Source organism: Oncorhynchus gorbuscha, linkage group LG12, assembly GCF_021184085.1.
Source record: "Oncorhynchus gorbuscha isolate QuinsamMale2020 ecotype Even-year linkage group LG12, OgorEven_v1.0, whole genome shotgun sequence".
Taxonomy (NCBI): domain Eukaryota; kingdom Metazoa; phylum Chordata; class Actinopteri; order Salmoniformes; family Salmonidae; genus Oncorhynchus; species Oncorhynchus gorbuscha.
This window is the reverse complement of record NC_060184.1, coordinates 21,914,979-21,939,291: the sequence shown is the minus strand read 5'-3', so window position 1 is coordinate 21,939,291 and position 24,313 is coordinate 21,914,979. Positions and strand designations below refer to the sequence as shown.

The 24,313-nt window shown below is 42.7% G+C and overlaps 2 protein-coding genes across 2 annotated transcripts in view; both read left to right on the top strand.

Moving 5' to 3' along the window:
* Window positions 1-1,576: 1,576 nt before the first annotated feature.
* tmem244 (transmembrane protein 244) lies at window positions 1,577-4,599 on the top strand. Its single transcript, XM_046293227.1, has 6 exons — window positions 1,577-1,807; window positions 2,201-2,286; window positions 2,582-2,658; window positions 2,801-2,926; window positions 3,496-3,540; window positions 3,676-4,599. Exons 1-6 carry the CDS (start codon window positions 1,703-1,705, stop codon window positions 3,771-3,773), a joined length of 537 nt encoding a protein of 178 aa, XP_046149183.1. The 5' UTR covers window positions 1,577-1,702; the 3' UTR covers window positions 3,774-4,599.
* A 2,462-nt stretch (window positions 4,600-7,061) lies between these two features.
* The window catches only part of LOC123990702 (rho GTPase-activating protein 18-like), a 55,590-nt gene continuing 38,338 nt past the window's right edge, over window positions 7,062-24,313 (top strand). Inside the window, exon 1 of the mRNA XM_046291470.1 lies at window positions 7,062-7,318. Coding sequence (XP_046147426.1) covers window positions 7,179-7,318 — 140 coding nt within the window. The 5' untranslated portion in view covers window positions 7,062-7,178. The remainder of the gene's footprint in view (window positions 7,319-24,313) is intronic.

Here is a 24,313-nt window from a genome sequence, read left to right as displayed (position 1 = left end):
CACCGCACAATCCACTCACTGTATAGAACATTAGTGATTAGTGAGTTACAGTGTCACTAATTTGCTAAAAAGAAAAGAAGCTCAAATGATGCTGTGCTGATGATGCTGTGCTGAGGGTGATTGTCAAAAGACATATTGAAGACTGGGTTTATGACTGGGATAATGATTTAAGTGCTTAGGACTTGTTTGCTTTCCCTCAAAGATCTGTCATGGTTTTAACAACTGTCGCAGGAGCCTGTTCAATGTCTCAACTCTAAACATTCAAGAATATGTTCAGTTCACACACACACACACACACACACACACACACACACACACACACACACACACACACACACACACACACACACACACACACACACACACACACACACACACACACACACACACACACACACACACACACACACACACACACACACATACAGCAGATTCTCCAGTGTTAAATCAACACTGTAGAGTGTTACATTTAACATTGTTCCAGTGTCTATACAGTCCACACTTTTCAGTGTTAAAATAACACATTGTAAAGTGTAAAGTCTTATTTCCCAGTGTGCCTTTCCTATTGAGTGAATTGTAGAGTTCACAACCCATGACTGTATTTGTTAGTGACAGTGACATCGTTGTTGCATTCATTCATTTTCAGTCCTATGGACCTCACCAAGTGAAATCCTAAGTGGATATGTTATCATTAAACTGTCATTATTTAATACAATACCATACATATTTCATAACGCCTTATTTTGAGGGCCTAGTTGTAACCTAATACAGTGACCTGAAACTCATGCTGGCTTGCAAAGTGATCTGTAATTCCTATTGGAATACAGCTGGACTGGGAATATCCAACATTTGGAATTTGTATTCGACTGGAACCTGTATTCAGAATGACTGCCTGGATTGGGAAGACTAAAATATGAGACTACCTAAAGCATCTAAACTGGAACAACTATTTCAGTAACCGATGGAATAAGTCCAAGTAACAGATTTAGAAAAATGTTGTTTATATTTGAGTAGCTTAAGACTCATAAATCAATCAATATACATGAAAAGCATAGATATTGAATCAAACTGTTCTAAAAACCAACCTGCAATAGAGCTCAACTCTGGTTATTAATGCCAACACTCTGGTTATTTTACACCAATGAGTGTTAAATTAACACTTACAGAGTCAACTTCACTCCTGAATCAACCATAGAAAAGTTACACTGAAAAATCTACACTAGGTAACACTGGCCAATTTGCTGTGCAGTATGCTGTTGATCAACTGGCCAGAGAAGCAGAGCACTGTTCTAAAGAAGTGTGTGACCTATTTACATTTAATTTACTCAGAGTCATGTCTGGCTTGCCTCCTGGTGCTCCAGCAGCTGTTACAGTATATACACCCCAACAGGCCAACATCACACATTAATAGCTTAAAAAATAATACCGTCCAGTGAATATGTATGCAGTGACATCACAGTGATGTCAAGAGAGGTTGGTTGTCACCCCACTCAGGTATATTTCTAGCCACTGGGTGTTGGTGATGCTGTAGAAGTGGTCTGGGCCTTGGGCCGTGCTTTATCCAGCCTGGATTGAGACAGGAAGCTTTTTGCGTGTGTGTAATCCCATTAACCATTAAGACCAGCCCTCATCCCCTGGTGTGTTTGCTCTGCTGTAGGCGGCCTTCTAGCGTCTCAACTGATAAAAGAAAAGGCGGCCATTCATGTTGTTGGACTACTGTTGCAGGTGTTGTGGGTATTGTGGGTCTACTCTGAAGCGCTATGGCCCAACATCAGTCAAGATCAAGACCAACGTCAGTGAAACATGGGTAAAGACCTTGGACTTCAGTTTTGGATACCACAGGAAATGTAGTAGTAGAGAACTACAGGAGGTGTACATGTTTACCAGTGTCTACTTAGTGTGGCACTGTGTACATAGTTCATGTGCTGCTGTAGTTTTGGCAACACAGCTCACTATTCAAGTTAGAGCATTTGGTATAGAATTCTAATACCTTTCAATGAAATGACTGAACGTATCTGAGTTCAGTTTATGCAAGTATTTCAGTCGGAAACTTTCTAAATGGCCTTTTTTTTGTAGATTTGTGGCAACAGCAATGATCAAATGAATCCATATTATTATGGATCATATTTGAGGTTTTATTAGCGTCTGACATTTTGAGGGTCTTGTGTGACGGAGTCTGATGTGATGTTATGTATTACAGATTGTTCTCCAGAACTTGCTGATGTGCATAATATCCTTCTATGCTGTTTACTACATAGTGGTCAGTCTCTGCATTGGTATTCTCAGGTGAGTCTAAAATAATAGATATTTTGCACAATATTCAAATGAAGTATATCCTGTCTTTCATATAGTTTCATTGTCAAATGTTGTGGTACATGATTGACGTGTACTTCCTGTCTCATGAACACAGAAACTATCCACACAAAAAATGCACATTGTCTGCATGGAACCCTCATTCTGGTTTCTGCCAAAAAGCATCACAATATGTCTCCAGTGCTACCTCACACATTTACTGTAACTACAGTTAACAGCAAATATACCATTTATGACCTAAGTTTCTCATTATTCATCATCTCTGCAGGGTACATGAGGTTGACAGCCTTTTAGCGCCCTTTGACTACACAACACAGCCATCATGGCAAAGTCCAAAATACCTAGGTGAGTTGATCGAAGACTCTGCTCTATTCTTGTTATTCAGTAGTTAGCAACATCCCTTTTTTAGATAGACTACCTTGAATTCTGTGTGTTCATGTTGGTAAGCATGTTGGCTGAGGTGTGTAGTTTTGTATTTCCTGCATAGTGACAGTGATCTCCATGGAGCTGACCTATCTTTTGGGAGGCCTGATATTTGCGTGGATTGTCGAGGAGTGGGTGTGGGACTACGCCATCACAGTCACACTAATCCACATCGGTCTGACGGTAGCAGGTAAGCAGCAAGAGAGCCATTTTTACAAGTATGTACATATGGTCTAATCACTGCGTTGTGTATATGCAGCGGTCTACTTTGTGTTTAAATCTGTGTCAAGTACCATGCTTCAAGAGTCCCTCCTTTTATTGGTTAACATCATTAATGTCGCTACTGAATAGCAACCAGTGCTATAGTGTGATGGCGTCTGTCTGTCTGGTTCTGTCTGGTGCTGCCTGTGCTCTACTGTAAAGCCAGGTTTGATAATAGCCAACACATCAATGACTCCACATGAATCTACTTCCCACCTGAGATACACTTTTTAGTAGATGTTTTAGTACCAGTTTCAGTATCTGCTAATGAATTAGATGAAAAATAACTAGGATTTCAATTGCTAGGATTTCAATCTACAGTAGGTTATGTTATGCAAGGTTGTAAGGCCACTTTAGTATCAACAGGCTTGTCAGAAGAACATCATGGTCATACAGTTTCACAAGCTGACAGAAAGCTTGATTTGATGTATTAGTTTATTTGATGTGGTTGAATATGTGTCATATTCAATTAATATCATGTCTGTTTCTTTCATCCAGTTATGTCTGATTTCCCGTCAACAGAACATTATTGGATTGCCCTTGGTAAGGAATCATACTTGATTTCAGGCCATTTGGAGCCAATAAAAACATGATGTTTTAATTAGTCGACGTACATTTATTGATTAAATACTTGATGCATTCAAATAGGTCTATCCTTTAAATCCACTTGTGTCACAGGTTCTGGATTGGTGATGATGATTTTCGGAGGCCAACTTGTAGCATATAAACTCTTCAGGAATAATTTTGTGTATCCGGATGAGCTCCAACATTTCTAAGAAAAAGATTTCGCTTTTCTTCTACAAAATGATGTAGGGTCAAATATTTTTTTATATTCATTTTTTTTTGTACTACACAACTTTGGTACTCTGTAAATCCACACATTATATTGTTTGGAAGGAATAGTTGAGAATATGGGGCAGCAGGGTAGCCTAGTGGTTAGGGCATTGGACTAGTAACTGAATGGTTGCAAGTTCAAATCCCTGAGCTGACAAATCTGTCGTTCTGCCCCTGAACAGACAGTTAACCCACTGTTCCTAGGCCGTCATTGAAAATAAAAATGTGTTCTTAACTTGCCTAGTTAAATAAAGGTAAAAAAATATATATATTAAACACTTCTTGCCAACAATGTTCTTGTTTTTGTGTATCTTGTTCATATTCATATCCATGCCATTGGAAATAATAAGGAATTACTATTTTTAGAGATGGAATAAACACAAGTGTTATTGCTATGTTATTAATGTAACAAAGTGTTATTACTGTGTTATTACTGTAATGAAGTGTTATTACTGTAACAAAGTGATATTACTGTGTTATTACTGTAACAAAGTGTTATTACTGTGTTATTACTGTAATGAAGTGTTATTAGTGTAACAAAGTGATATTACTGTGTTATTACTGTAACAAAGTGTTATTACTGTGTTATTACTGTAATAAAGTGTTATTACTGTAACAAAGTGATATTACTGTGTTATTACTGTAACAAACCGATAATACTGTAACAAACTGTTATTACTGTATTATTTCTCTAACAATGTGGTATTACTTATATCAAAGTGTTATTACTGTTATTACTGTAACAAAGTGTTATTACATTGACATTTTTGTAATTTAGCAGACACTCTTATCCAGAGCAACTTACAGGAGCAATTAGGGTTAAAACAAAGTGGTATTAGTGTCTTATAACACATTACCTAATTAAAACACTAAGGAACCTTAGGGATAGCACAGTGGTGATTGTTATTAAGCCTGAGCATCTGTTGTCTGTTAAAGCCCTTGGGATTAAGAATGCTTAGAATTACTGAGGCAGTAGCGAGCAGTCAGTCAGTCGCTCCTCCTTACTATTTTGAATGGTGTCATTTCAGTACTGAAGCACACATCCACCTCTTGAACAGGTCAGTCTGTTGATCATTACAGTCTGCAATACTGACCCTAGTCACAGTTGTAATCCCAGTGACCCCATATTTACACAGACACACCCCAGACAGTGAAGTAAATCAAAGACTCAACTGAAATAATTAAAAAGCTACAACAGGATGTATATCTACCCATAATATATTGGTAATTTAGCAGGCACTCTTATCCAGAGTGACTTACATGAGCAATTAGGGTTAAATGAAGGACACAGGCAGATTTGTCACCTAGGGGACTTGAACCAGCATCCTTTTGTTTACCTGCTCAATGCTCTTAAACCCTAGGTTACCTGCCACATCAACTAGTTTCACTCCATTCTTGTACCTGCAGGTGTAGATTTGACCTTGGTAAGAGCTTTGCTCAGATCATAGTGTCCACACCTTTCCAGATGGATTGACAGAGGGCGTTATTCATCTAATATCAAATGTATATAAGGATTAAAGTGTTAAGTAACATGCCAAGAATATAAATGTTTCTGTTTAGTGAATTGACACAAGGTTTTGTTATATGCCTACTTGTATGTCAAACACTTGATTAGAGTAATAGTAGTATTAGTAGTACTTATTAGGATCCCCAGTTAGCTGCTGCCGAGGCAGCGGATACTCTTCCTGATGTCCAAACAGGAATCAAAACATAACAAATAAAATACATAATATACATAATACACAGTACATAGCACTACATGTGCTAGGAGAGATTGAAATGCATGTTATTGACATTCGTCCTCTGTGTCCATCAAAGTGCAATACGTGCTGCTCTGTCCTGGAACAACTGCAATTTGCTGCACCTGACCACATAACTGTGCAGTATTCCAGATGCGACAAAACTAGGGCCTGTAGGACCTGTCTGCTTGACTTAGATGTCAAGAAAACAGAGCAATGCGTTATAATGGACAGACCTCTTTACCAGCAGTAGATTTAGCAGTAGACTTACCATCAGATCCATTTTCTAATCTGACTATGACTATGAAGCTATGATAAGCACAAAATACATGGCATATTTCGTAATCCGAAAGGTCAACTGCCTAACCAGTCCTAACCAAACAGTCCATGTATGATGACTGGTACCAGAGGTATACACAGCCATTACCATGTAAAATTCAATACCAACAGTAACATTTCATTTAACCTACAGTGATATTATTTTAAGTTAGTTTGCTTAGTTTAGTGGCTATTAAGTATTTAATTGTGATTAATACTGTCCCCATTTTGTTCTATACACTCCCACTGACAGACGTTATCGCAGCAATGAACCCAGATTGTTTTTGAGCATCATTACCAGTGAATCGAAAACAAAGGGATTTCCTCTGCTGCACCCAACAGACATAGAACATGTTGTAACCGAGCACCAGATGGCAGTATAGAGGTAGCCTACTAATTTACTGTATTATGGGAGGCCTTTATTGTAATGGCCAATGCTGCTCAGATGTCAAACCTATGAGGCGCGTTGGAGCTGGTCTGATAACTAATCACACCAGGAGAAAGGTCTTCCGATTCAGCCTGCCAGGCTAATACATATTTACTAATTGATTGGAACAGAATGTAACAGTTTGTAAGTGTAACATAATGGCTTTTTCTTCTGGCACGCACAAGAGCCCCTACATAGTTCCTAAATCAATATTCTAATTGTAGATATGGACATTGACATAAATCACACAAAATACCCAAATTAAATAACTGTTGTACTGCAGTTATTACAGCCTTACTACACAGCTATAAGACCAAGATAATGCAGGTGTAAAAGCCATGAACACTATGCAATAGTCACAGAGGACATCAGATCAATATCAGGATCAGAACGGTGAATTCCAATTCACTAAGTACAGGTGGAATTATATAGCATTGTAATGCATCCTGAATCAGAATTAATATCAATGTAGGCCGAGCTATTACATACAGTAACTTGGAATATTAGAGCAGTAAAGGATGATTGTGCTGTTTTCAGGTCATTGCCCTGTTACTTGACAAATGAATGCCCCAGGTAGGATATTAGTAGTGCTGGGGCCAATTGCTGGTGGACCATATAAAGTAAGTAGATACCATAGAAGGCTGGGACAAGAAAAAAAGTGATCTTTCATAGGTTTATAGGAGTGGCTCAACCCAGATTACACGACTCAGCGGCATTCTGGGCGGTGCTTTCAGGCAGCTGTTGATTATCCATGTTATCGGGGAGGCAGTGAGTGAGATCATTGAAACAGCTCCCCTGTTACATACAGCGTTACTACCCCTAGAGCTGTGTACATTCTAAGTCACCTGCGAACTGCAACAATAATGCAGCATGAGTCGCGCAACATGAATCGCCAGCAGGACGCCAAGGGAGTAATCTTGACCGGGTATTTTAGCAATAGTGAAGTTTCACCTCCCGCCTCAGTTGTCAATAATGCCGAAGAGATCGAGTCTTCATCGTTGAGGTGAGCGGATAGTCTGTTATTGAACATAGCGTACTGTATGTAACATTGCCGCTTGAATAGTAACGAGAGGTGCAGTTGCCTAGCATATTCTCTTTTTAGTCAGATATGGCTACCAGTTGTCCGGTTTGTAATCTGACCTCTAACAGAACACTCAGTAGCCTACAAGCCACCGCTGACTTTTCCATGTGTTGATACATTATTTTCTATGATGGATATTTGAAATCGAATGAGTTCATTGACTAAACAAGCAGTGACGATATACAAGGCAAGCAGTATAAATACTAAGTGTAGGCTAAACTAGGCTACGTCATTATGCCAAAATTCGACTGTCCACAACCCCACTTTTTATTAGACTACAGAAAACCTTAGAGCAAGCCCTTACAGGATATATAACGAACACAAATATAAAAGCAACTTGAAATTACACAAATATAAAAGCAACAAGAAACAATTTCAACGATTTTACTGAGTTACAGTTCATATAAGAAAATCAGCTAATTTAAATAAATTCATTAGGCCCTAATCTAAGGATTTCACATGACTGGGCAGGGGCAAAGCTATGGGTGGGCCTGGAAAGGGAGAGGCCCATCCACTTGGGTGAAAGACCCACCCACTGGGGAGCCAGGCCCAGCCAATCAGAATTAGTTTCCCCCCAGTATAGGGCTTTTTTACACACAGAAATACTCTGGGGTGGCTGGTCGCAGATGATCCCGTAGGTGAAGAAACACGTGGTCTGCGGTTGTGAGGCCGGCTGGACATACTGACAAATTCTCTAAAACGATGTTGGAGGCAGCTTATGGTAGATAAATTAACATTACATTCTCTGGCAAAAGCTCTGGTGGACATTCCTGCAGTCAGCATGCCAATTGCAAGCTTCCTCAAAACTTAAGACAACAGTGGCATTGTGTTGTGTGACAAAACGGCACATTTTAGAGTGCCTTTTATTGTCCCCAGCACAAGGTTTACCTGTGTAATGATCATGCTGTTTAATCAGCTTCTTAATATACCACACCTGTCAGGTGGATGGGTTACCTTGGCAAAAGAGAGATGCTCACTAACGGGGATGTAAACAAATTTGTGCAGACAATTTGAGATAAGTAAGATTTTGTGCCCATGGAACATTTCTGGGATCTTTTATTTCAGCTCATGAAACATTGGACCAACACTTTACATATTGCATATTGAACATATTTTTGTTCAGTATATATCATTTTTGTTACACAAACATTGTTTGTTCTGCAAATGTTTAAATAACAATATCAAACCCCATGCAGAGGCTACAGAGGACATACACACACAAACCTAAACCACATTTTTTTGTTGTTGCCCTTTTCTTCCCAATTTCGTGGTATCCAATTGGTAGTTAGTCTTGTCTCATCACTGCGTACTCGGGAGAGGCGAAGGTTGAGAGCCGTGCATCCTCCGAAACAAAACCCAACCAAGCCACACTGCTTCTTGACACAATGCCCACTTAACCCAGCTGCACCATGTGTCAGAGGAAACACCGTACACCTGGCAACTGTGTCAGTGTGCACTACGCCTAACCCTAACCTAACCCTAACCCGCAATGGGACAAGGACATCTGGCTGGCTGTGGCAGAGCCTGGACTCAAACCCAAGGTCTCTAGTGGCACAGGTACCACTGCCCCTCTCGGGAGGCCTCCCTAACCCTAAAATATTTATCTATTTATTTGTAATAATGACAATTACAACAATACTGAATGAACACTTATTAGCCTCATAAATAATGAAACACTTTAGTAACACTTTTTAACAATTTAGTTTAAATAATGCAAAAACAAAGTGTTGGAGAAGTAAAAGTGCAATATGTGCCATATAAAAAAGCTAACGTTTAAGTTCCTTGCTCAGAACATGAGAACATATGAAAGTTGGTGGTTCCTTTTAACATGAGACTTCAATATTCCAAGGTAAGAGGTTTTAGGTTGTAGTTAATATAGTATTTATAGGACTATTTATCTCTATATCATTTCTATTTCATATAGCTTTGACTATTGGATGTTCTTATAGGCACTATAGTATTGTCAGTGTAACAGTATAGCTTCCGACACAATTTCACCTGGTTAATATTGCCTGCTAACCTGGATTTATTTTAGCTAAATATGCAGGTTTAAAAATATATACTTCTATGTATTTATTTTATTAAGAAAGGCACTGATGTTTATGGTTAGGTACATGTTGGAGCAACGACATTCCTTTTTCGCGAATGCGCACCGCATCGATTATATGCAACGCAGGACACGCTAGATAACTACACATGGTTGATGATATTAAAAATCAAATCAAATTTTATTTGTCACATACACATGGTTAGCAGATGTTAATGCGAGTGTAGCGAAATGATTGTGCTTCTAGTTCCGACAATGCAGTAATAACCAACAAGTAATCTAACTAACAATTCCAAAACTACTGTCTTATACACAGTGTAAGGGGATAATGAATATGTACATAAGGATATATGAATGAGTGATGGTACAGAGCAGCATAGATACAGTAGATGGTATCGAGTACAGTATATACATATGAGATGAGTATGTAAACAAAGTGGCATAGTTAAAGTGGCTAGTGATACATGTATTACATAAGGATGCAGTCGATGATATAGAGTACAGTATATACGTATGAATATGAGATGAATAATGTAGGGTAAGTAACATTATATAAGGTAGCATTGTTTAAAGTGGCTAGTGATATATTTACATAATTTCCCATCAATTCCCATTATTAAAGTGGCTGGAGTTGAGTCAGTGTCAGTGTCAGTGTGTTGGCAGCAGCCACTCAATGTTAGTGGTGGCTGTTTAACAGTCTGATGGTCTTGAGATAGAAGCTGTTTTTCAGTCTCTTGGTCCCAGCTTTGATGCACCTGTACTGACCTCGCCTTCTGGATGATAGCGGGGTGAACAGGCAGTGGCTCGGGTGGTTGATGTCCTTGATGATCTTTATGGCCTTCCTGTAACATCGGGTGGTGTAGGTGTCCTGGAGGGAAGGTAGTTTGCCCCCGGTGATGCGTTATGCAGACTTCACTACTCTCTGGAGAGCCTTACGGTTGAGGGCGGAGCAGTTGCCGTACCAGGCGGTGATACAGCCCGCCAGGATGCTCTTGATTGTGCATCTGTAGAAGTTTGTGAGTGCTTTTGGTGACAAACCAAATTTCTTCAGCCTCCTGAGGTTGAAGAGGCGCTGCTGCGCCTTCTTCACGATGCTGTCTGTGTGAGTGGACCAATTCAGTTTGTCTGTGATGTGTATGCCGAGGAACTTAAAACTTGCTACCCTCTCCACTACTGTTCCATCGATGTGGATAGGGGGGTGTTCCCTCTGCTGTTTCCTGAAGTCCACAATCATCTCCTTAGTTTTGTTGACGTTGAGTGTGAGGTTATTCTCCTGACACCACACTCCGAGGGCCCTCACTAGTTTAACTACTGATTATGGTTGATTGATTGTTTTTTATAAGATCAATTTAATGCTAGATAGCCACTTACCTTGACTTCTTACTGCATTCGCGTAACAGGCAGTCTCCTCGTGGAGTGCAATGTAAGGCAGGTGGTTAGAGCGTTGGACGAGTTAACTGTAAGGTTGCAAGATTGAATCCCCTAGCTGTCATTCTGCCCCTGAACAAGGCAGTTAACCCACCATTCCTAGGCCGTCATTGAAAATAATGTGTTCTTTAACTGACTTGCCTAGCTAAATTAAGGTGTAATAAAAAATAAACAAATTAAATACAAAAAAAATACATTCAAAAAATCGGCCAAAACTTGTGTCTAAAAATACCGATTCCCGATTGTCATGAAAACGTGAAATCGGCCCTAATTAATCGGCCATTCCGATTAATCGGCCGACCTCTAATACACACACACACACACACACACACACACACACACACACACACACACACACACACACACACACACACACACACACACACACACACACACACACACACACACACACACACACACACACACACACACACACACACACACACTACCGTTAAAAAGTCTGGGGTCACTTAGAAATGTCCTTGTTTTCCATGAAAACACACATGAAATGAGTTGCAAAATTAACAGGAAATATAGTCAAGACGTTGACAAGGTTATAAATAATGATTTTTATTTGAAATAATAGTGTCCTTCAAACTTTGCTTTCGTCAAAGAATCCTCCATTTGCAGCAATGACAGCCTTGCAGACCTTTGGTATTCTAGTTGACAATTTGTTGAGGAAAGATGAGATTTCATCCCATGCTTCCTGAAGCACCTCCCACTAGTTGGATTGGCTTGATGGGCACTTCTTGCTCCCACAACAGCTCAACAGGGTTGAGATCTGGTGACTGTGCTGGTCACTCCATTATAGACAGAATACCAGCTGACTGCTTCTTCTCTAAATAGTTATTGCATAGTTTGGAGCTGTGCTTTGGGTCATTGTCCTGTTGTAGGAGGAAATTGGCTCCAATTAAGCGCCGTCCACAGGGTATGGCATGGCGTTGCAAAATGGAGTGATAAGTGTACAAATGGAGTGTACAAATCTCCCACTTTACCAGCACCCCCAGAGCATCACATTGCCTCCACCATGCTTGACAGATGGTGTCAAGCACTCATCCAGCATCTTTTCATTTTTTCTGCATCTCCTGAATGTTCTTCTTTGTGATCCTCAAACTTACATTTGTCTGTCCATAACATTTTTTTCCAATCTGCCTCTGTCCAATGTCTGTGTTCTTTTGCCCATCTTAATATTTTATTTTTATTGGCCAGTCTGAGATATGGATTTTTCTTTGCAACTCTGCCTAGAAGGCCCGCATCCCGTAGTCACCTCTTCACTGTTGACGTTGAGACTGATGTTTTGTGGGTACTAATAAATTAAGCTTGCCAGTTGAGGACATGTGAGGCGTCTGTTTCTCAAACTAGACACTCTAATGTACTTGTAATCAAACTCAGAAATGCTGATGCTCCAGATACTCAACTAGCCAAAGAAGGCCAGTTGTATTGCTTCTTTAATCAGCACAACTGTTTTCAGGTGTGCTAACATAACTGTAAAAGAGTTTTGTCGTTGACACAACATTCCAGTTCTGGCATAGGAACGGTCTGGTGTTTTTGTGTGACCTATTTGTTGATAACACATTCATCTCATTCAATACTCTGAGGGTTGACCATAATATTCCCAATACCCACTTTTTTAGAATCCTGCAAACTATCAGCTTTGCCAAAAAAACATTTTCCTTAATTTCCACTCGAGCCAACTAAGTTTCGTTGAGAGGTGCTTAGATCTTAACCCTTATCTGAAGGGCACAATCTCCAGATTATACGACATAATACAGAACATTAATCTGACTTCCATTGCAAATACAAAATCTGCATGGGAGCAAGACATACTGTAGGTGGCGAACTACAAGATTCTATATGTCAACAAACTATTGAGCTTATCCACACATCATCATTTTGCATAAGGCATGGGCTTATTCAGTTTATACTTTTGCACCGTGTCCATCACTCAAATGACGGATTGGCAAAAATATACCCAAATGTTGACCCCATGTGTTTGAGATGCCACTAGAGTCCAGCGACATGTTTTGTTTATGCCAATATTTGAGTTGCCTCTGAGACCCCATTTTTGAGGCATTCTCACATATGTGCTATACAACTGTTAACCCCAACACGGTCACTGCCATGTCCTTTTTGGGGTACTTCCCCTAGACCAGAATGTCCTCTTTCACTGGAAGTCTGGAAAGGCTTCCTCCTTAATGCTGTGGGTTAAGGAGGTGATGTCATCTCTGCCTCTGGAGAAGGTTAGATACATTGTGCATGGGTCCCGACAAAAGTTTGACTTAACCTGGTCCCCCATAAATAAACTCAGCAAAAAAAGAAACATCCCTTTTTCAGGACCCAGTCTTTCAAAGATAATTCGTAAAAATCCAAATAACCTCACAGATCTTAATTGTAAAGGGTTTAAACACTGTTTCCAATGCTTGTTCAATGAACCGTAAACAATTAATGAACATGCACCTGTGGACACTAACAGCTTACAGACGGTAGGCAATTAAGATCACAGTTATGAAAACTTAGGACACTAAAGAGGCCTTTCTACTGACTCTGAAAAAGCGTAAACGTGCCTTAGGCACGTTTAAAGAGGCATGAGGACTGCAGATGAGGCCAGGGCAATAAATTGCAATGTCTGTACTGTGAGACGCCTAAGACAGAGCTACAGGGAGACAGGACGGACAGCTGATTGTCCTCGCAGTGGCAGACCATGTGTAACAACACCTGCACAGGATCGGTACATCCGAACATGACACCTTCGGGACAGGTACAGGATGGCAACAACAACAGCCTGGGTTACACCAGGAACGCACAATCCCTCCATCAGTGCTCAGACTGTCCGCAATAGGCTGAGAGAGGCTGGACTGAGGGCATGTAGGCCTGTTGTAAGGCAGGTCCTCACCCACCGTTGCTGGACCAGAAGGGTGCTCTCAAAAAGTGCTCTTCACTGACAATGTTTCACGTTTTTTTCTCACCAGGGGTGATGGTTGGATTCGTCATAGGAATGAGCGTTACATCGAAACCTGCACTCTGGTCTGGGGCGGTGTGTCACAGCATTGTCGTGTCTTTGGCTATGCCGGATTAAGTGATATGACATGCTATTCTATAAAATAATTTATCCGTAATTAATATCACCTGATTGAGCTAATCATGTAAATGTATTTAACTAGAGAGTTGGGGTACCATGAAAGGGTGAGCTGTTATCTTCGGAATAAACTCTTAAAGACCTAGTAATATTTTACATCAATATCAGTCAATATTAATTGTCACCTTAATTCAGTCTCAACCAAGAATTTACAACTTTCAGATATCTTCACGAACCCTGGCTAACAAGTCAAATCAGCAATGCAAGGTTGGGTTTAATTATTTATTTACTAAATACCTAGCTAATCACACGGAATTACACATACACATAATTAATCATAACTTGATTACAAATTACGTCATAAAAGAAAACATCCCTGGCGGGCAGAACAGATGTGACAGCTTGTTACACAAAAGAAAAGGGGCTGGGTTTGAGTGAAAGAGCGGGAAGACTGAGGAACAAAGGGCGAAGCTGTGCTATCGTAAATACAGTATCTTATGCATTCTAAATTACCGCCCATTTGGAAAAGGAAAATGCAATAAATATTTAGATGGAAGATGGAAGGCCGTGTTGCCAAACCGAGTCCGTTGTCCTTTGAATAATGTCTCTGGTGGTCAATTGAATACGTTGTAGTAATGTCGTTTTGTGATAGACGGGATACTCTGTCTGTTCCTTCCTAACCCTCGTTTGCAGCTGCTGTTGCTAACTCAAAGGCTAGGAGGTATCACTTCTGTAGTGAATAAGAATTCAAAGTTCGCAACCAAAGCTCACGCTGATGTTGGCTTCGTTCTGTAGTTATTATCTGGACCATTCTGACATCGGACCGTCGTCCTCACATCCTCGGAACGGGAGGTTATATTGTCGTCAAGGCTTTATATAGGAAGGGAGAGGAGGGCGTGCTTGAAAAGTTTTATAGCCCATGTTCCTTCACAGGGGCGGGCCACTGATTGAGCAGAGCCCTATCTTATGAAAACCCAAATCTCACATTTTAGAAGCTAAAATCATATTTCATCCCATCACGAATAATGTCATTTTTCAAACATTTAAATTGAACAACAATTCTATGTGAATCCGATAACTCTGATGTTTAGACTTTACACTATAGAGTTTATGTCATCTTATCATTGATGAGAATGTCTCAGATGACAACCAAACTGACATCATATTCATTAAGTACCACTGCATATGTTCAATTGGTCGGATTACCAGAATATAGTTCATTTCCTCCCACCTTCTGATGTTCCCAGAATCTCTATGTTAACCAAAGGGGTTTGCAAATGTAACATCAGTAGGGTAGAGAGAGGAAAAAGGGGGGAAGAGGTATTTAGGACTGTCATAAACCTAACCCCAGGCCAACGTCATGACAGGATCATCGGACTGAGCTTGTTGTTATTGCAGGCAATCTCAACGCTGTGCGTTACAGGGAAGACAGCCTCCTCCTTCATGTGGTACCCTTCCTGCAGGCTCATCCTGACATGACCCTCCAGCATGACAATGCCACCAGCCATACTGCCCGTCCTGTGCGTGATTTCCTGCAAGACAGGAATGGCAGTGTTCTGCCATGGCCAGCGAAGAGCCCGGATCTCAAACCCGTTGAGCACGCCTGGGGCGTGTTGGATCAGAGGATGAGTGCTAGAGCCATTCCCCCCAGAAATGTGCCTTGGTGGAAGAGTGGGGTAACATCTCAGCAAGAACTGGCAAATCTGGTGCAGTCCATGAGGAGGAGATGCACTGCAGTACTTAATGCAGCTGGTAGCCATACTAGAGATTGTTACTTTTGATTTTGACCCCCCTTTGTTCAGGGACACATTATTCAATTTCTGTTAGTCATATGTCTGTGGAACTTGTTCAGTTTATGTCTCAGTTGTTGAATCTAGTTATGTTCATATGAATGTTCATACAAATATGTACACAAATATTTACACACAGTTTGCTGAAAATAAACGCAGTTGACAGTGAGAGGACATTTCTTTTTTTGCTGAGTTTATGTGTGCCATTCAGAGGGTGAATGGGCAAGATAAAATATTTAAGGGGTGTCTTAATGTTTTGTACACTCAGTGTATGGTCCTCTAACTGATAAGATGCCAAGGCTAAATCTATGTCCTACACAGAATGGGGATAAAGTGAGCAGGAATAAATCTTAATATAAGATTCTCCTACCAGAAATAAGTCCCTTGTTATGAGTGACAGCCTTTCACTAAAACCACATATGCAGATTTAAAACCCAGGCATTTTGACATGTATGAGAGCTCAGGAGAGATATCGATGTTATGATGGACTTGGTCATCAAATCAGCCGTCAGAGAGAGCCCCTGTCATGCTGCAGAGATAAAGCTGATCACCTTTACACCCCTCCTCATGCCCTCCTATGCCTGTGAAGATAAATGGCTTACTGTCCAGCATTACTCTTGCTTATATCCGTTTTGGTAATGCTGTCAGAGCAGATCCATTTCTATTCTCATTTAAAATTGTGCTTGCCAGTAGCTGGAGAGGGGCCAAATGAGGTTCCACTACACGCACCCATCTTCTGGATCTAATGTCCTGACAACATGTCAGATTTAGAGATGGTAAAAACCTACTCCGTGGCGGCTCTCCCCCTCTCTCAATGGTCTGGTGAATTCAGCCGGAAACATATATTTTAGAGAGGTGAAGGGGAAAAGTGTACCCTAACACATTAATAACATGTCGAAGACATTTTTAAAGTAGACAAATACACTGAACAAAAATATAAATGCAACATGAAATAATGTCTTAGATTTTACTGAGTTACAGTTCATATACTGTAAGGAAATCAGTGAATTGAAATTCATTCATTAGGCCCTAATCTATGGATTTCACATGAGTGGGAATACAGATATGCATCTGTTGGTCACAGATACCTTAGATATGGGCGTGAATAAGAAAACCAGTCAGTATTGCAACACAGGGCCAGGCATTATCATGCTGAAACATGAGGCCAGGCATTATCATGCTGAAACATGAGGCCAGGTATTATCATGCTGAAACATGAGGCCAGGTATTATCATGCTGAAACATGAGGCCAGGCATTATCATGCTGAAACATGAAGCCAGGCATTATCATGCTGAAACATGAGGCCAGGTATTATCATGCTGAAACATGAAGCCAGGCATTATCATGCTGAAACATGAGGCCAGGCATTATCATGCTGAAACATGAGGCCAGGTATTATCATGCTGAAACATGAAGCCAGGCATTATCATGCTGAAACATGAGGCCAGGTATTATCATGCTGAAACATGAGCCAGGCATTATCATGCTGAAACATGAGGCCAGGCATTATCATGCTGAAACATGAGGCCAGGCATTATCATGCTGAAACATGAGGCGATGGAGCGGCAATGGGCCTCAGGATCTTGTCACGGTATCTCTGTCCATTCAAATTGCCATTTATAAAATGCAATTGTGTTTGTTGTCTGTAGCTTATGTCTTCCCATACCATAATCCCACCACCACATTGGGGCGTTCTGTTCACAACGTTGACATCAGCAAACCGCTCGCCTACACGACCACATACATGCTGTCTGCCATCTGTCCGGTAAAGTTGAAACCGGGATTCATCCGTGAAGAGCACACTTCTTCCGTGTGCCAGTGACCATCAAAGGTAAGCATTTGCCCACTGAAGTCAGTTACGACGCCAAACTGCAGTCAGGACAAGACCCTGGTGATGACGAGCATGCATATGAGCTTCCCTGAGACTGTTTCTGGCAATTTGTGCAGAAATGATTTGGTTGTGCAAACCCACAGTTTCATCAGCTACCCGGGTGGCTGGTCTCGAACGATCCCGCAGGTGAAGAAGCTGGACGTGGAGGTCCTGGGCTGGCGTGGTTACACAAGGTCTGTGGTTGTGAGACTGGTTGGAGGTACTGCCAAATTCTCTAAAATGATGTTGGAGGCGGCTTGTGGTAGAGAAATAAACATTCAATTCTCTGGCACGATGTCATAACAGCAGCACACCACTTGTAGTTCCAGTTTCCCTAGCTGAGTGGCTATCAGGGCCAATGAAGCACCAGGAACAGGCCATTTGTCCCAATAGTCCCTAACAGCTCTGGTGGAATTTCCTGCTGTCAGCATGACAATTACACTCTACCTCAGAACTTAAAACATCTGTGGCATTATGTTGTGTGATAAAACTGCACATTTTAGAGTGGCCTTTTATTTTCCTCAGCACAAGGTGCACCTATGTAATGATCATGCTGTTTATTCAGCATCTTGATATGAGAGAAATAAGCGTTTTTTGCATATGGAACATTTCTGGGATCTTTTATTTCAGCTCATGACACATGGGACAAACACTTTACATGTTACGTTTATATTTTTGTTCAGTGTAGTTGGTAGGAAGAAACTTTGCCATCATTATCATGTTGTTCAATTTACTTAATACATATGAAAATGTTTTTATTAGTAAGCAAAGTTCATCAAAAATAGCTAGCAATGATAACTTTAGCTAGCTAAAAATCTGTTGGTCTCCCCTCAATATTAACTAGCTAGCTAACGTTTTACTGCATCTACAGTCAATCTGGTTACATCACAATGATGACAAAAGGTAGAAATGTATTGTATTTCCAAGCCACTTTTGTCATGTTTTGTCATTTATTATCTTGTCTTGTCCCTGTGCTTCCCATTCTATTCGTTTCCCTCTGCTGGTCTTATTAGGTTCTTTCCCTCTTTCTATCCCTCTCTCTCCCCCTCCCTCTCTCACTCTCTCGCTCTCTCTTCTCTCTATCGTTCCGTTCCTGCTCCCAGCTGTTCCTATTCCCCTAATCATCATTTAGTCTTCCCACACCTGTTCCCGATCCTTTTCCCTGATTAGAGTCCCTATTTCACTCCTTGTTTCCCGTACCTGCCCTGTCGGATCCTCATTTATAATTCACCGTGCTGTGTCAATGTTTTGCCCTGTCGTGTCGTGTTTCCCTCAGATGCTGCGTGGTGAGCAGGTGTCTGAGTCTGCTAGGTTCAAGTGCCTTCCCGAGGCAACCTGCAGTTCTCGATCAAGTCTCCAGTCTGTTCTTGTCTTTACGTGTAGTATTATGCTTTTTGTTTTGTAAAGTTTATTCTGGATTAAATACTCTGTTTTCGCCAAGTCGCTTTTGGGTCCTCATTCACCTGCATGACAGAAGGATCCGACCGAGGAATGGACCCAGCGACTACAGACGCTCGTAACACTGCCGTCGAGATCCAAGGAGCCATGCTCGGCAGACACGAGCAGGAATTGTCTGCTGCTCGCCATGCCGTGGAGAACCTGGCCGCTCAGGTTTCCGACCTCTCTGGACAGTTCCAGAGTCTCCGTCTCGTGCCACCTGTTACTTCCTGGCCTGCCGAGTCTCCAGAACCTAGGGTTAATAACCCACCTTGCTACTCCGGGCAGCCCACTGAGTGCCGCTCCTTTCTCACCCAGTGTGAGATTGTGTTCTCTCTCCAACCCAACACATACTCTAGAGAGAGAGCTCGGGTTGCTTACGTCATTTCACTCCTTACTGGCCGGGCCCGAGAGTGGGGCACAGCTATCTGGGAGGCAAGGGCTGATTGTTCTAACAATTACCAGAACTTTAAAGAGGAGATGATTCGGGTTTTTGACCGTTCAGTTTTTGGTGGGGAGGCTTCTAGGGTCCTGGCTTCCCTATGCCAAGGTGATCGATCCATAACGGATTACTCTATAGAGTTTCGTACTCTTGCTGCCTCTAGTGACTGGAACGAGCCGGCGCTGCTCGCTCGTTTTCTGGAGGGACTCCACACAGTGGTCAAAGATGAGATTCTCTCTCGGGAGGTTCCTTCCTGTGTGGACTCTTTGATTGCTCTCGCCATCCGCATAGAACGACGGGTAGATCTTCGTCACCAGGCTCGTGGAAGAGAGCTCGCATCAACGGTGTTTCCCTGCTCCGCATCGCAACCATCTCCCTCCTCTGGCTCTGAGACTGAGCCCATGCAGCTGGGAGGGATTCGCATCTCGACTAAGGAGAGGGAACGGAGGATCACCAACCGCCTGTGCCTCTATTGCGGATTTGATGGACATTTTGTTAATTCATGTCCAGTAAGAGGCCAGAGCCCATCAGTAAGCGGAGGGCTACTGGTGAGCGCTACTACTCAGGTCTCTTCATCTAGATCTTGTACTACTATGTCGGTCCATCTACGCTGGACCGGTTGGTGCTACATGCAGTGCCTTGATTGACTCTGGGGCTGAGGGTTGTTTCATGGACGAAGCATGGGTTCGGAAACATAACATTCCTTTCAGACAGTTAGACAAGCCTACGCCCATGTTTGCCTTAGATGGTAGTCATCTTCCCAGTATCAAATTTGAGACACTACCTTTAACTCTCACAGTATCTGGTAACCACAGTGAGACTATTTCTTTTTTGATTTTTCATTCACCTTTCACACCTGTTGTTTTGGGTCATCCCTGGCTAGTATGTCATAATCCTTCTATTAATTGGTCTTGTAATTCTATCCTATCCTGGAACGTATCTTGTCATGTGAAGTGCTTAATGTCTGCCATCCCTCCCATTTCTTCTGTCCCCACTTCTCAGGAGGAACCTGGCGATTTGACAGGAGTGCCGGAGGAATATCATGATCTGCGCACGGTCTTCAGTCGGTCCCGAGCCAACTCCCTTCCTCCTCACCGGTCGTATGATTGTAGTATTGATCTCCTTCCGGGGACCACTCCTCCTCGGGGTAGACTATACTCTCTGTCGGCTCCCGAACGTAAGGCTCTCGAGGATTATTTATCTGTGTCTCTTGACGCCGGTACCATAGTGCCTTCTTCCTCTCCGGCCGGGGCGGGGTTCTTTTTTGTTAAGAAGAAGGACGGTACTCTGCGCCCTGCGTGGATTATCGAGGGCTGAATGACATAACGGTTAAGAATCGTTATCCGCTTCCCCTTATGTCATCAGCCTTCGAGATTCTGCAGGGAGCCAGGTGCTTTACTAAGTTGGACCTTCGTAACGCTTACCATCTCGTGCGCATCAGAGAGGGGGACGAGTGGAAAACGGCGTTTAACACTCCGTTAGGGCATTTTGAGTACCGGGTTCTGCCGTTTGGTCTCGCCAATGCGCCAGCTGTTTTTCAGGCATTAGTTAATGATGTTCTGAGAGACATGCTGAACATCTTTGTTTTTGTCTATCTTGACGATATCCTGATTTTTTCACCGTCACTCGAGATTCATGTTCAGCACGTTCGACGTGTTCTACAGCGCCTTTTAGAGAATTGTCTCTACGTAAAGGCTGAGAAGTGTTCTTTTCATGTCTCCTCCGTTACTTTTCTCGGTTCCGTTATTTCCGCTGAAGGCATTCAGATGGATTCCGCTAAGGTCCAAGCTGTCAGTGATTGGCCCGTTCAAGGTCACGTGTCGAGTTGCAGCGCAGGTTTCGCTAATTTCTATCGGCGTTTCATTCGTAATTTCGGTCAAGTTGCTGCCCCTCTCACAGCTCTTACTTCTGTCAAGACGTGTTTTAAGTGGTCCGGTTCCGCCCAGGGAGCTTTTGATCTTCTAAAAGAACGTTTTACGTCCGCTCCTATCCTCGCACTCTGACGTCACTAGACAATTCATTGTCGAGGTTGACGCTTCAGAAGGCGTGGGAGCCATTCTATCCCAGCGCTTCCAGTCTGACGATAAGGTTCATCCTTGCGCTTATTTTTCTCATCGCCTGTCGCCATCTGAGCGCAACTATGATGTGGGTAACCGTGAACTGCTCGCCATCCGCTAGCCCTAGGCGAATGGCGACAGTGGTTGGAGGGGCGACCGTTCCTTTTGTCGTTTGGACAGACCATAAGAACCTTGAGTACATCCGTTCTGCCAAACGACTTAATGCCCGTCAAGCTCGTTGGGCGTTGTTTTTCGCTTCGTTTCGAGTTTGTGATTTCTTACCGTCCGGGTAGCAAGAACACCAAGCCTGATGCCTTATCCCGTCTGTTTAGTTCTTCTGTGGCTTCTACTGATCCCGAGGGATTCTTCCTTATGGGCGTGTTGTCGGGTTGACAGTCTGGGAATTGAAAGACAGGTTAAGCAAGCACTCACGCACACTGCGTCGCCGTGCACTTGTCCTAGTAACCTCCTTTTTTCCTGTTTCCACTCGTCTGGCTGTTCTTCAGTGGGCTCACTCTGCCAAGTTAGCTGGTCAAGGCAATTCGCCAGCGATTTTGGTGGCCGACTCAGGAGCGTGACACGCGCCGTTTCGTGGCTGCTTGTTCGGACTGCGCGCAGACTAAGTCGGGTAACTCTCCTCCTGCCGGTCGTCTCAGACCGCTCCCCATTCCTTCTCGACCATGGTCTCACATCGCCCTAGACTTCATTACCGGTCTGCCTTTGTCTGCGGGGAAGACTGATTCTTACGGTTGTCGATAGGTTCTCTAAGGCGGCACATTTCATTCCCTCGCTAAACTTCCTTCCGCTAAGGAGACGGCACAAATCATTATCGAGAATGTGTTCAGAATTCATGGCCTCCCGTTAGACGCCGTTTCAGACAGAGGCCCGCAATTCACGTCACAGTTTTGGAGGGAGTTCTGTCGTTTGATTGGTGCGTCCGTCAGTCTCTCTTCCGGGTTTCATCCCCAGTCTAACGGTCAAGCAGAGAGGGCCAATCAGACGATTGGTCGCATACTACGCAGCCTTTCTTTCAGAAACTCTGCGTCTTGGGCAGAACAGCTCCCCTGGGCAGAATACGCTCACAACTCGCTTCCTTCGTCTGCTACCGGGTTATCTCCGTTTCAGAGTAGTCTGGGTTACCAGCCTCCTCTGTTCTCATCCCAGCTTGCCGAGTCCAGCGTTCCCTCCGCTCAAGCGTTTGTCCAACGTTGTGAGCGCACCTGGAGGAGGGTGAGGTCTGCACTTTGCCGCTACAGGGCACAGACTGTGAGAGCCGCCAATAAACGCAGGATTAAGAGTCCTAGGTATTGTTGCGGCCAGAGAGTGTGGCTTTCCACTCGCAACCTTCCTCTTACGACAGCTTCTCGTAAGTTGACTCCGCGGTTCATTGGTCCGTTCCGTGTCTCCCAGGTCGTCAAGGCTTCTTCCGCGACATCTTCGTCGCGTCCATCCTGTCTTCCATGTCTCCTGTGTTAAGCCCTTTCTTCGCACCCCCGTTCGTCTTCCTCCCCCTCCCGTCCTTGTCGAGCGCACCTATTTACAAGGTACATAAGATCATGGACATGCGTTCTCGGGGACGGGGTCACCAATACTTAGTGGATTGGGAGGGTTACGGTCCTGAGGAGAGGAGTTGGGTTCCGTCTCGGGGGACGTGCTGGACCGTTCACTCATTGATGATTTCCTCCGTTGCCGCCAGGATTCCTCCTCGAGTGCGCCAGGAGGCGCTCGGTGAGTGGGGGTACTGTCATGTTTTGTCATTTATTATCTTGTCTTGTCCCTGTGCTTCCCATTCTATTCGTTTCCCTCTGCTGGTCTTATTAGGTTCTTTCCCTCTTTCTATCCCTCTCTCTCCCCTCCCTCTCTCACTCTCTCGCTCTCTCTTCTCTCTATCGTTCCGTTCCTGCTCCCAGCTGTTCCTATTCCCCTAATCATCATTTAGTCTTCCCACACCTGTTCCCGATCCTTTTCCCTGATTAGAGTCCCTATTTCACTCCTTGTTTCCCGTACCTGCCCTGTCGGATCCTCATTTATAATTCACCGTGCTGTGTCAATGTTTTGCCCTGTCGTGTCGTGTTTCCCTCAGATGCTGCGTGGTGAGCAGGTGTCTGAGTCTGCTAGGTTCAAGTGCCTTCCCGAGGCAACCTGCAGTTCTCGATCAAGTCTCCAGTCTGTTCTTGTCTTTACGTGTAGTATTATGCTTTTTGTTTTGTAAAGTTTATTCTGGATTAAATACTCTGTTTTCGCCAAGTCGCTTTTGGGTCCTCATTCACCTGCATGACAACTTTAATACACTTTTGATGAAATTTTACTCCATGCCAATTGAGCAGAATGCTGTTGGGCATCAGTCCTAAAATAATGTTCAAAACAGTATTGTGACTAAAATTCCAAGCCATGAATACTACTTTTGATTTTGACCCCCCCTTTGTTCAAGGACACATTATTCAATTTCTGTTAGTTACATGTGTGTCGATCTTGTTCAGTTTATGTCTCAGTTGTTGAATCTTGTTATGTTCATACAAATATATACACATGCTACGTTTGCTGAAAATAAACGCAGTTGAGAGGGCGTTTCTTTTTTTTGCTGAATTTACAATGTGGAGAGCCTGTCTTACTTAGTGTAACTTTGTATAGTTTGGCAAGCAGTCATGTCTGTCTAGTGGCCATTTGTGCTGATAAGAATTTTAATTGAACTTTTTTTTCTCCGTTTTTGTTTCAATTACTTTTTGTTTCTGTTTTTCTTTCCTATTTAGCTTACTTTTATAGATGCAT

Coding starts and splice junctions, on each gene's coding strand:
- tmem244 (XM_046293227.1), top strand. CDS start 1,703: ATGTTGTTGGACTACTGTTGCAGGTGTTGTGGGTATTGTGGGTCTACT. Junction 2,287..2,581: donor CTCTGCATTGGTATTCTCAG/GTGAGTCTAAAA, acceptor TCATCTCTGCAG/GGTACATGAGGTTGACAGCC. Junction 2,927..3,495: donor CATCGGTCTGACGGTAGCAG/GTAAGCAGCAAG, acceptor TCTTTCATCCAG/TTATGTCTGATTTCCCGTCA.